This window comes from Dermacentor andersoni, chromosome 1 (assembly GCF_023375885.2).
Source record: "Dermacentor andersoni chromosome 1, qqDerAnde1_hic_scaffold, whole genome shotgun sequence".
Lineage (NCBI taxonomy): Eukaryota > Metazoa > Arthropoda > Arachnida > Ixodida > Ixodidae > Dermacentor > Dermacentor andersoni.
This window is the reverse complement of record NC_092814.1, coordinates 36,620,725-36,634,352: the sequence shown is the minus strand read 5'-3', so window position 1 is coordinate 36,634,352 and position 13,628 is coordinate 36,620,725. Positions and strand designations below refer to the sequence as shown.

General features: G+C 46.6%; 1 protein-coding gene across 1 annotated transcript in view; it reads left to right on the top strand.

Annotated features, from left to right (window-relative positions):
• The first annotated feature begins 21 nt into the window (after positions 1 to 21).
• The window catches only part of LOC126545268 (rhotekin-2-like), a 196,181-nt gene continuing 182,574 nt past the window's right edge, over positions 22 to 13,628 (top strand). The window contains exon 1 of the mRNA XM_050193055.3: positions 22 to 277. Coding sequence (XP_050049012.2) covers positions 140 to 277 — 138 coding nt within the window. The 5' untranslated portion in view covers positions 22 to 139. The remainder of the gene's footprint in view (positions 278 to 13,628) is intronic.

Genomic DNA, 13,628 nt, shown 5'->3' with positions numbered 1-13,628 from the left:
TTTATTTAATTATTTTTTTCTCAACAAGCAGTGCTCAAACCGCTGCTAAGGCAGTTAGCCACCCGCTGCTGTGCGCCGCGCAACTCTATGGCGCCGCGTTCGCTTTCGCGTCCGTTCAACACATTTCAAAACTTCCAAGATGGCGCCAACTTTGAAAGCTCGCCGACGAGGTGTGAACAGCAAGGACAAGATCGAAAACAACTTTGAGTATCTCAGATTCTTAAGTGACTCTCGCAAAGAGAGGCTTCGACGGAGGCGCACTTTATCGGGACGTAAGGTAAGCAGTTTCCGCTTTCACCAAGCTGAAAATATGCGAGGCATATGGTGGGCAGGCTGATAACGTTGAGCCAGACTGCTCTAATATTTCTACCACCTGAGGCTTGATGTATGTAGTCTCTGTGTTGAGCAGTCGTAGGTTTAATGCGCACAAGGTTTCATCGCATGCGACCGACTGTCATGAGGTAAATTCATCTACAACTGCTAACATTGTTCGTGCTTTTGCCCTTGTTTCTTGATTACTGCGATATATGACTGCGACCCGCGCCGTTGTTTGATGCAAAACGCTGTTGGATTAAGAATAAAATAAGTGAGGCATTGGTAGTTGTAACATATGCTTTAACAAAATGATTAAGCAGTGCTGTGGTAGTGGAAGTTGATCAGCTTCAGAGACTTGTACTCGTGAAGCATTCCATCAACTTGCAGTGAGGCAGCAATGTTCGGCCCGGTCCGATGAGTCAGTCACTTGTAACGATAGATATTTGCCAATGATCGTTATCGGCACATGGACAGACCTTAGCTCACCCAGAGCAGGACCACAACGTGAGAAGCGAAGTGGCGAAGCCATGGCAAAAAACAGTACCGCGCCGTCTCTTTGAAAACTCGAAGGGTGGCGCCACGGTCTTGAAGTCAGGCTATTTATGAAAGAAAAGGCGTGACCTCTCAGATTGCACCGGCGTACGCTAGCGAAGGGCGCGCCAGTGCATTTCGGAAGCCAAGGAAAAAGTTTTGGAGCTTACTGAGACTAAAATGGGGAAATGTAATCAGTGGGAGCACTGTCACCATGGGTTATCACCGCTTCTGATAACTTGAGAGCTACATAAACGAAAGCGTACTCTTAAAAAAAAGCTTGCACGCTTAGAGGCTTATCTTGTCCCACAACGATAGTTTTCATCTAGACCTTGCCCGTATTTCCTTCCTTTAAGGCTGCGCACCCGGTACTTCCAGGTCACGAACGGCATGCGCGTTATCAACGGGACATAGCGTTCTCGAGAGGAAAGTAGCGATCTCAGAGTTTTCGAGAAATGAAACGCAAGCAAAGCAGATGACGATTATTATTGTGGGACAAGATGCGCCCCAAAAGATACCATCTTTTTTAATAGTGTAAAACCATGGTAAAGATACAAAGCGCTATACTTCCAACTCGATACAAGGTAAAATGGGTTGAGCAGAGAACCAAATAAAATAATTAATAAAAGAATTGCTGGCTCATGTAATCGAGATTAGTTGTAAGCGTGAAATGGCAACCGGCAAAGCAGATTGGTTGGAGATGATACTAGCCACAATCTTAAAGTGGGCGTGTGCATGCTCAGAACGGCACACGCCACCACACGCACCATGCCATACTGTGCACTGGTCCATATGGACGTTGCCCAGCTAGAAGAAGAAAACCGGCTGAAGGCGGCGCGACAGGCAGCAAAACACGCCAGGGAGACAGAGCGCACAGCCCAGGCACCACTCAGCGTAGCGACGCAAAACCCGCGTCGCGGAACTCACTGGCCGCTGGCGTTCAAAACAGCACAGGCAACCCTGTACTAGCGCCAGAAGATGTCAACGAAGTGCCCTGCATCTGCTTTTTTAACGTCGCTATTGGCAATGACTAATAAAACCAACTTACCAGAAGTTACATCTTGAGTGATATTGTGAACGACCATTAGGAAGAACTCGGAAAGCAATATGTTTTGTAACTTGTATTGGCAGCAACTAGCGTGTGTAATGCGGCCCTGTACAAAGGGCTGAGGTCCAGAGACCGCATTTTCTAAGTTTTGGCTAGTTGCCCGGATGATCTCGTTTAGTTCTTGCAACTTGCCCGGATAACGGCTCTGACTTTTGGCTCAAGGTCACTTGAAGGGCGCCGACAACGGGAGCTAAAAGCATTTCATGCCTAAAGGGACACTAAATTGAAAAATGATTTCTTCTGCATCAGTAAATTACCGTTCTACAACACCAAAAACACCATTCTTACAACGATAAGACGTTTGGTAAGCCAGAAAAAGCGCAAGAACGAAGTACGGGTGGCGACGCCTACTTTTATGTTCCTACACCTGGGGGCTGTGGCGTCTTGGATTTTGATGGCATCTTCTAGGGCCTACTAACTATATATAGCGGTGCAGATTAACTACATTGTGTTCTAAAGGTACCAAATATTAAACATGGCAAGTTTCGCGAACCTTTATTCAGCCAACGCGGCCCAAACGCGAAAACATACTTTGGAATCCCTGACGTCACGCTGACGTACCGGCTCTGGGATTTCGGCGCGAAATTCAAATGCTGATACTTGGACCTTCATGTTCTCATCTAATGGAAGAGGAGGAGGAAAAAACTTTATTGCGTGCCCTGCGAGTTGGTGGGGAGGGCCAAAGGCCCCGCCTAGGTGACGGCCAGGAGTTCGTGGGTCCTGGCGGCATCCTCGGCCCGCTGGACGGCCCATAGTTGATCCTCGAGGGCGGGGCTGAGCAGCGCGGCTTCCCAGCGCGTGCGAAGGCTGCTGCTAGAGGCCGCGTTTTCTTGATTGTTATTTATCACTCGGCATTCCCATAATATATGCTCCAGAGTGGCTCTGGATTCACATGTTTTGCATTTGTCCGTAGGATATACATCCGGATATATGATGTGCGAGAGCGCAGGATTCGGATACGTCCTAGTTTGTAACTGCCGCCATGCGACAGGCTGCTTTTTTGTCAATTTTGCGTGAGGTCGCGGGAATATGCGCCTCTGTAACCTATAATGTTTCGTAATGTCATTATATGTTGTCATTCTGTCCTCCCACTCCCACTCATTTACCGCACCGTCACGTCCGGAGGGTCTCGGGGCGTCACTTGCGACTGCGGCTCGGTCCGTAAGCCCTCGAGCCGCGTCGTGTGCCGCCTCGTTGTTGCCGTCCTCCGCGAGGGTGTGAGCGGGTGTCCAGGGGATGTATATCTTTCTTTTGTAATTTTGGCCTCCTGCAAGAAGAATGCGTAGTGCCTCCGAGGAGATTCGGCCGTTGGCAAAGTTTCTTATTGCCGTCTGAGAGTCGCTGACTATCACGATTGCGTTAGTCTGAGCTACTGCGAGCGCTATGGCTACTTCTTCACCTGTCTCGTTACTTGTGGTGCGTATCGTCGCGCACGTCTTGCACCGTTTCTCCCTATCGATTACGGCTGCCGTAAACCCGCGTCTGCGACTGTATCGAGCCGCGTCTACGAACACTGCGCCCTTGTCGCTGCCGAATTTCTTCTGTATTTGCTTCGCTCTGTTCTCTCTTCTGTCCTTATTGTGTTCTGGGTGCATGTTCTTTGGTATGGGAGGTATTACCAATCTTTCCTTCGTCTTTCTCTTAAGACTAGAGCAGGCAGTCACATCCTAGAGAAATTAGACATAGGTTACCACACACAGCACGGTGTCAAGGTGGACATTTCTCATCTAATAATCAAACTATTTTTTTGAAATGACTGCCTGCAGGGTTCTCAAACAATGCTTCATTAGTCTAAACTGATTTATTGTTTCGCTTTAGTGTCCCTTTAAAAAGAATCTCAGTCACAGCTTCCTTCAAGAGCAGTGTCTTTAACCATCGACACGCCTGCATACGCACTCCTTGCAGCGATGGGTCGTATATGTTATTTCTTCATTCTTCATAGATCGACACTCAGTGCTCACGCAAATGGACTCGCAAGTTTGACCGATATAGACCCGCCGACACGGTTAGTGGGATCTATAGCAGGATCTGCTGGTTGTCGCAGCTGATCGTTTTCTTTTTGTGATCGATCTAGACTCAGTAGGCTATATTCGGATACAACTTAAGTCTGCACTAGAGCCCTGCCCATGAACCTCCAGCCACTGTTGCTCCGTGAGGCTGCAGATAGTTCGTACTTCAAACTTTCCCTTTTACCTAAATAAGGCGGTAACCACAAAAATAAAGTTATTAGCGCATAAATTTATACGTTTTCACTCGTCTATTATAGGGGAACGGTGAAAGCTTAACTCTTTATTGAACTGCAATAAAACGCTTGCTTCGCTGCAACTATTTATTGTCAAGTTTCACTGCAGTTGGCAGTGAAGTTTTATGAATAAAACGGGCTCACAGTGAGATGAATCGTACCGCGGACTTTTGAAGAGCGAAATGCTCAGACTCCATACACTTTGTTCATGTCTGTTGCACACCTCATCGTTTCCACCGATATAGAGACTCTTCAAGAACAGCAGCCGTTCCGAAGGTATCAAGTACGACGCCATTTTTGAAAAGGTCGTCGCATTTCTATTTCGTTTGCTTCTGTCATTGGCTGGCGGAGTAACACAACCCCGCACGGTCCGTGTGCCTTTGTTTCTAACTGCTGTTATGATTTTTTAAAAGTTGTATCCTACTATAGCCAGCTTTCGGGGCGAGTAAAATATTAAAAGTTAAAGAAAAAAAAAGCTTGATTATTTGCTACTTACTTGAGGCGGCCTGCGCTGTGTCGAGCATCACTGTTTTTGACAGTGCTCCTAAGGACATGTAAAGATCTCTTTGTTTTGTTTTTTAATTCCACCAATGCCGAAGCGATCGCGGACACACTCGCAGTAGCTGAACATGGACACTACAACCGATCTTGTCGTCGCAGGATTTAATTTTCCTTCACTGGAGTGCAAACCTTGACAGTGATGTGCGTACGGACGGTTTCAGAGAGCGTGTGCGTTCGAGCGTCGAGACCACTGACCGTCGTGCGACATTTGTTCGTCACATACGAGAGCTCGGAGTTGGAGAACTGCGGCGAAAAGTGGATGTCAAGCGAAGCTGTTGAAAACCGCCGCTACAACTGATGAGGGGGGCATGCAATGCTTTATTGCTTTAAAGTAATGGTAGTGACGGTAATTTTCACAGAACGCCACTGCCCGCAGCGGCGCTGCAACAAATATTGAAATCAGTTGTTAGGCTGGATCTTTTATATACGAAAGGCTGGGGACGTCACCCTCCACGTCGGCAGCTTGTGCCACAGTAATCTTTAGCGGGAAACGTGTGCAGGGAGCGCTATACGTGATTCGCATTGTTATCAGGAGCGCAAGCTTATCGTCACTTATGTGGTTCAGATGCCTGTTTTGTGCTTGTTCTTTGTTGGAATGCATGCTGTTCTGCGTGTTGCATGCGTGATTGCAAGGAATTTATGCACTGTTCGCCTCACTTCGCCGAGTGCTTGAGGCCTCTGCCTTACGGGGTTACTAGCCACTCCTCCTGGCCTGCACACTGCCGCCGGGATCGGCCCACGTTTTGCTAACGGACGCGCACACGAGAAATGCCGACCACCGAGAGGCTAACAGCTTCGCTGTAAAATTCTGGATAAATGTAATGTCGGATTGGTGCACGATATACACCATACTCTTCAAACGTAATTCCAGAAGTGAAGGCTGTACGACTGAATGTTTAGAACACACGAGTGCTCGTTAAATGGCTCTATATCGTAGGCCAGAAGTAAGCAATCGCGGTCGACGCACTGTTGCAGAAACAGAAATTGTTTATTTTTACAAACCGTAACGGATTGAACTATTTTGCTTCTTCTTTTCCTTTTTTTTCCTGTAGCGAAGTAGTTTGGCGATTTAGTAGCGCAGGGCGAACACAGACGTACGTATATAATGAGGACATACGACACCACAAGGCGCCTTGTGTTGTGCCTGTGCTCTCCCTGCGCTACTCAATACGAATATCGTGAACCGACAAGCTCGCCTTTATACCATATTGTAGTTGCGCCATCTTCGTGAATTGAAGCGTTACAGCTCTGCAGCTGAACGGTCAGTCTCATCTTGCTCAAAAGTTTGATATGGAAGAGAAGATTGAACGTGAAACGGCTAGCGGTTCCACCATGAAATTCCCGCCTTTACTTTATAGACGTCATAAACTTTCGGCGTTCTTTTCACGCGCGAAAGTGACCCAAATACTTTTAAATCCGTAGCCCCGTCTTGACATGATCGGTAGTGTGGTATGGGCGTAAAATCAATATGAAATAAATTAATAAAACCTAGAAGTTTAGCTTTTGTTTTCTCCGGTACCAAATGTTTTTTTTTTCTTCTTTTTCGCCGAGGTGCGAATAGCTTTGAAAAAGTCGTCTGTCAATCTAAGCTGTTCCAGTATTTGCTTTTAGGCCCCTTTTACGATCTCTGTACCTTTTCACTTGGTAAATGGTGGTAAAAGATTTGGTGGATAACCAGCCGGCGGTGGCGCTGCGCTCAGCGGGCTTAGAAATGAGACTGGAATGGTTTGGCACATATTTTTCTTACGTTAGTCTGGCATGCTACATAGGCGGCAAGGCAAATGCAAGCCAAAAAATTCAGTGCCCTTCCACTCTGTGAAGAAGGATGACCAGCGAAGCTGTGTGCGTGGGCTTCTTAACGGCGAACTGCACTTCCGCCGCGGGTCGGCCCGGCATTTAACTATCTTTGGGATCGGCTCAGGTATGGGGAGTGTTTAACGCCTGCTTCACTTCCACCACGGGTCGGCCCAATATTGTATTATCTTCGGGATCGGCCCACACATGGGAACTGCTTAACGCCTGCGTCACCTCCGCCGCGGGTCGGCCCGGCATTGCACTATCTTCGGGATTTTTTTTTTTTTTCTACACGCGGGTACGATAGTGGGAAAAGTAGCCCTTAACAACTTCGCTATAAATTATGTGTCCAGCGTTGAAAGTGGCTGTCGAGTCTATTAAAGGAACTGACAACTGGCGAGAATGTGTTCTGAAACGTTGGTGAAAATGAAATTACCATGACTTATAGTGATATAATCCAGCACGCTGTTCGCGATTTAAGTAGCAAGTATAATTTTAAATTGGCTAAGAAAGTCTCAAAAACCAGTAAGTGGCGAGACCTGGCGCTGAAATCGTGGTACTTCGGATGTGCTATATGAGATTACATAAATCGACTGTTGTTAACTACAGCATAATTATTGCTTAAAATTGCAGTTGGTATATTATTAGACACTCGCGCATTATTATGTGCTTCGGAAACCAGAACGCATTTGTGGCTACGTCAACACGTTCAACTGCGTATCACGTGTAAAGGCGTCGTTTCGTTTTCGATCCGATTGGTTTTGCTTTGACTGGTTAAATACCAAAGCATTTGGACAGGAAACCACGAAAACGCGTAGCTATTATCGCAGAAATAATTTACCAATTCGGTTAACATGAATCGAAGGAACATCGACTTGATAAACACACTTGTCGTCTGCCTCCCAATAATGCCGGCGTATAATCGCTATCGCGCTCACCTATGACCGTTTTCAGCATGCTTCCAGTGAACGACTACATCCTCACTACAGATAGTAAAAATGTCATAAAAAAATGTTCCACGGCGTTTTCGGCGTTAGCACTTCGTAATTAGACACTCTGACCGGTTCAGCACAATGCGTTGGCGGGCTAGTTGGTGCGAATCCATGAATACTTTGTTTAGCGCAAAACGACAGAGACAAGAAAGACGACAGGACAAGGCGCTACTCTCAACTGACATCATTTTATTGCGTCACTCCTTTATAGACCGCTCAAACCAGAGGAACATGCGCAGTGAGCACCATGCGGTGGAGCCACCAACATCCGAACCCAAGAGCGCATGTAGGGCAGTCAGGCCGCTGTGTTAACGAGCGCCTTAGAGAACATGAGCGATCCATACCAACAGGCACAGGTTCCCATTTGGCTCAGCATTGTAAAACATGCAAGTGCAAACCCATGTTTCGTGATACCACGATTTTGAAAAAGAGCCGTGACACCACCGCCCGAGAGTTATAGGAAGCTTTTTTCATTCAGTCATTGGGGTCACAGTGCATTAGTGTGCCTTCCTTAACCTTGTACAGCGCTGAATTTGGTTTTTTGGATTCTGTCGCATGAGTGCGCTCTTGGGTTCGGATGTTGGTGGCTCCACCGCATGGTGCTCACTGCGCATGTTCCTCTGGTTTGAGCGGTCTATAAAGGAGTGACGCAATAAAATGATGTCAGTTGAGAGTAGCGCCTTGTCCTGTCGTCTTTCTTGTCTCTGTCGTTTTGCGCTAAACAAAGTATTCATGGACTCTGACCGGTAAGCTTCCGTCAGTAAATGCTGATCGAATTTCAAACTGTTCTTTGAGCACTTTCCATTTACAATATATATATATATATATATATATATATATATATATATATATATATATCATAGAATCACAGGATCCGGCACAGACATAGTTCAAAGAATAGAAGCACTTAGGAAAAGTAGCAGTACTTTACTGACATTTCGAGCGGGGTCCGGCCTTCAAGAGCGCGATTGGAAGCACAGAATTCAATTTATACATTTTTCTCTGCAAAAAAAGAAAGAAGCGAGAGAGAGCAAACAAAAACGTGAATACAAACTTTACAAACTTTCGCGTGTACAGACAGTGTCATAAAAAAAAGCAGTTTATGACCACAAGCACGCGTATATTTTGTGGCGTCATGAATACCAACACGTGCGTAGGCTAATGTCACAGTCAACGAAAACAACCGTGAATGCAAACTTGTGCGAACATACAGTGGGGCTATAGCAGAAGTGCAAAGTTGCGAATACATACAGTGGCATTATGAAAAAAATAAAACGAAGGAAAGCAAATCAGGTAGGCAATTTGTGAATAACCTACACGTTAACAACACCGTGCGGTGTATATTGTGAACCGACTACCGGTGAAACCGTGATTACATGCAGCTGTACTTCGCGTCCCTGCGTGGAGCGCATAATTAGCCGCACGGCGAACTAGCCCTGGACGTGATTGGTAACGGTACACGTCAACAGGTGCACGTTTAGTCGTGTCCACAAGGGAAGAGAGACGAAAGCCATGGCCAATGGAATGTAGAGAGGGGTGCCATGCGAGGGGTCGCAGGTGCCAGGAGAGTGTTTCTTTTGTTCTTCACTGCAATTTTTTGTGCGACCTTGAAGATGGTCAATACACCCCCATCTGGTTATAGGACATCTGTTCTGTGACCTCCACTGACCTCTTAGATGAACGAACTGCGTTCCGTTGTGAACGTATACTCTGTGTATGGGGCGGATAAGCTGTGTGTTTCTTTTTTAAATACAAAGTGTATGCGCGTGTGAGTAAAACAAAATATAAATGAAAAATTATATGTCAAGGTCAACTAATAAGCACGAACATGACAGCAGGGCGAGAAGAACTTGTTATAAATGATGCGGAAATATACATATCGTTTCGTAAATGTGCCATACAGTATGTCATACATAACCGTTTAGGAAATACATAAGGCAACCAGGACAATTATTCATTGGTGCACCAAACTGACGTTTCGGCCACACAATCAAATGCCAAAATAAAAAAAAAAAAGTTGGGAACCACGGCACCTAGAAATGCGCGTGCACACATTTTGACATCATAACGACCAAAAGTCATAGGGATAAATGCATATATAAAATAATAATAAGGGGCCACGAAACTTGTGAGGAGTTAGCAAACTGAATGGGTAAAAAGGAAAGTTTGCCAACACCTTCATTGATTTCACAAGTTACCTCTTTTAATTTATGAATTAGATACAATTCTGGAAGCTCTCTTTCGTGGTCGGAACGAAACCCAGATTGAAGGATGTTGCGGTGATTTTATCAAAATGAGTTGCCCGGAATACGCACGTGTTTTGAAAGCGGGATATTATGGAGAGCAGCGGCATGACACTAACGTTATCTGAACGGCGTTTCAGTTTGTCCAACTTACTGTAATTTACAAACGGAACATTCGAGCAAATAGAAGCAGTTTTAGTGTCACACATAATAATTTTCAAATGGAAGTCGAAGGCTGTGTTTTTGGCAATACATGATGTTGTCATGTCTGCACGCACGCACGCACGCACGCACGCACACGCACACACACACACACACACACACACACACACACACACACACACACACACACACACACACACACACACACACACACACACACACACACACACACACACGCGCGCGCGCGCGCACGCACGCACGCACGCACGCACGCACGCACGGCAGAGAGCGGGAGATAATGTCAAGCAATGCAAAATACTACATACCTGAAGGGCACCCACGAACACACTGGAAGGCAGTACTGACCTTCAACGAAACACAATGGGAGGCAGCCTTTTCAGTTGTGGTAAAACGAGTCCTCTTTGCAACGCACTGAAGAGCATAATTCGCAAGACAGACGCGAATTGCGTCTCTTGAGGAGCATTGAACAATAAAGTGTGTAAGGGCACTTATTCGGCGAAGATATATAAGGCGAGCTCTTGGGCGAGTTGGTCACTTATTGCAGGCACAACAGTAGCGCCAAAAACACACACACAAAAGAAAGGAACATTGACAGACACGGACAATCGCTGTAAAAATGATGGCTGCAACGTGATGGCAGCGATTGTTCGTGTCCGTCAGTGTCCCTTTCTTTTGCGTGTGTTTTTGGTGCCGCTGTTATGCCTGCCATATGTAAGGGCTAAGAATCCAGCAGGTATCGACTGCCGACATCAGAACAATGCTCAGATTTTGCTAGAGGCCTCCGAGAAGACACATGGAAGCGACTGTTTCTTGTGCTAAACTTTCTCGACATTTCTTCCTCACAGAGTGGCTGCTAATTATTGACAAAGTTGCGGAACGTCATGTGCAGAAGCCATGTGTGCAGTTCTGTGATCTGTCACGCCAGTCGTGACATGGATGCCCGTAGGATGCGCTTGCTTGTGTGGCACTTAGCGCAAACATGCGTACCTCAATTACTATATTACAAAGAGATCATCCGCGTTTCATGTGCACCCACCGCCTAAGCAACTTACTTGTCTAATTCATGACGGAATTTGACAAGCTAACACGTGAATCAAACAATGCAGCCCAAAGAATACTGCTTGCGTGTCACTGAATTCCCTGCAGACAAACACAGAAGTAAAAGAAGGCACTTTGATTTAACTGACAAGCCTTTAGTGACATGATGAGTATGCGTATGTGCGTAGATAAAAAGTCTTTATTATATGAGTTTGTTTGAACGCTTGTCATCTGTCAATTGATGATGTCCACTTGTTTGGTTGTTTACCCAAATATAGTGCAGTCGCAGACTCTATCACAGGACAGCAGCCATAAATTCGCAGGTTGCAGGTGTTTCGGAAGTGGAATACTAGTAGGGGTGCGCCAATATTCAGAACATCACCCATCAGTCTACGTAGCGTAAATTGTTCACGTGTTGTCTGCATTTTTCGCGCTTTCTGTGCTTTTTCTTTTCTTTTTGTGCTAAATTCGGTTACTTTCGAGCGCACGTGCGCTGTTGCGCTTGCAATGGCGGAAGGGCTTCGCAAAAAGAAATGGCAGTATCGAAACTGCTCGATCGGCTTCCATGCATCGAAACAAGCAAACGGCAGTCACTGCAATGATTTTCGAGGATACGATGATTACTCGAAAAAGATAGTGGACAATGCGGGGGTGCGACCATTATGCGAGTGCGATGATTACGCGGGCAAATACGATATATATTTCAATGACAAGACCGCCTACTGGAAATCACGTGTTTCAAAATTTCATTGGGCGTCGGAACACGTGACATTTGGTTTGTTGCGCGCGGCTAGGAGTGCTGCAGGTCACGCAGCCATCACACTTTTCACTGCAGTCGGGAAAATAAGGCTCGCTCATTGTTTGCTGCTAATCCTGTCGTTCAGACGGCGTCGCGTAGAATAAGGCAAACACAGTACTCCGCCAAACATGTCGCACCTCACCGCTTGGGGAAAGCAAGCTTGCAAATATCGTCGTACGAGCCTGGCAAATACAAAGGGGTGAGGACAAGTTCTGTGTGCACTTCAGAAACGCTTCCACAGTCACCTGTGAACAAAACTTAGCACCCAGGACATTTCTGGAATCTTACTTTATCTGCAATTCTCCTTGGAACAATGGCACAATAGCCTAAACTCCTGGCTAGCGGTCATGCACTCATGATGTAGCCTTCACGGGGCTTTCTTTCTTTCATTTTTTTTTTCTCCCAGCAGCCACAATTTAGTGAGCTCTCGTTGGACTACATTGATGGCGTGGTTGCAGACAGGTGTGCTTGAATGAATGTGGGGGAGGCTCGACGACTAGACTGAGCCAAACATTCAAATCTGGAGGAAGAATCCACCCGCGTTTTGCCCGCGTTGTAATGTTTAGTGGCGTCACATTTGACAAATGCTGGCACTGACGTGAAACAGGGGCCGAATCTTATAACGGTTCGGAATACGAACCGTTCGCTTCGCTACTTACGTCACTAGATGTGCCACTCCCAAGCCGGCGGTGGAAGAAGGGGAGGACGTGACCAATAGATTAGAGGGTGCCACCTCTGAAGTGTACGTCATTATATGACGAGCTAATCGAGGAATTGCAGAATGTTTCTGCTTGCTAAATAAATGTAAAATATAAATTAAATATTATACGCCAAGTTCTGAAGTATAAACTTGTGGTGCCGGGCGTTTACGCAATGCAGAAGTAATTAATTAATGTCATTCTTTTTCATTCTCAGCCCACAGGCGGTATCGTAAGCGTAAATGAGTTGGCAGAGCGCAGCGCTATGTCGTCTGCTACCAGGAGCTCGCGCGATGCACGCAACAGGAACGCACTGCCAGCACTTCTCAAGTAGCTAGCGCGACAAAACCGTGAACTGGTTCTTAGGGACACCTTTACTAGCCGACTATATCAATTTTCCTTCTTTTTTCGCCCTTCGTCATCGGCTCGGACATGACTCGCTCGCCGCCGCGCTGCCGCTATCCCTGCGATCTGCCCCACGGCGCGTCGCGTGATAGAAGCAATGGAACTTAAATCGAACATTACGGTATACGGGCCCTGCATTGCCTGCGCGAAGTCAAATCGAAGAGTGTGGTGCTGACGGTGCACGCTGTGCCGTGATATTGAGGAACAAAGTATGGCACTACCGAACTAGAGAAAGAAGGGCAGCCAAATAAGAGAGCTCCACAATACCTTCCCGTCCTGACTGTATAGTTTTATCAGCCGAACGAAGGAAGCGCTGAACCAGCCTAGGTTGAACCCTTCTGACTGCTGAACGGCGATCTGCAAGCTATTCACGCTGGCGATAGCACTGAGAATTCGATCTCACCATGCAAATATCTCTTTGGCATTGGCTTTGAAGCTGAGGTCACGGGAAAGCTGACCCAGCCCTTCAACCGGCCAACACAGTAATTGCGAGAGCAACTTTGTGGACAGTGTCGGCAGCAGAGATCTAGGTCATTCCGATGAATGCTTCACGTCCGACCGACCTCTGGGAGCTGCAGGCCGGTGGCGATGAACCGCAGCGCGCAATATTCCTTCCTCTGCGTGGAATGGCCACTCGTACGCTTGCACCTGAGTCCCCTCCATTTGATAGCGTATCCTGCAAAAGGTTTATTTAGAAAGCCAGCAAGAACGGTGCAACT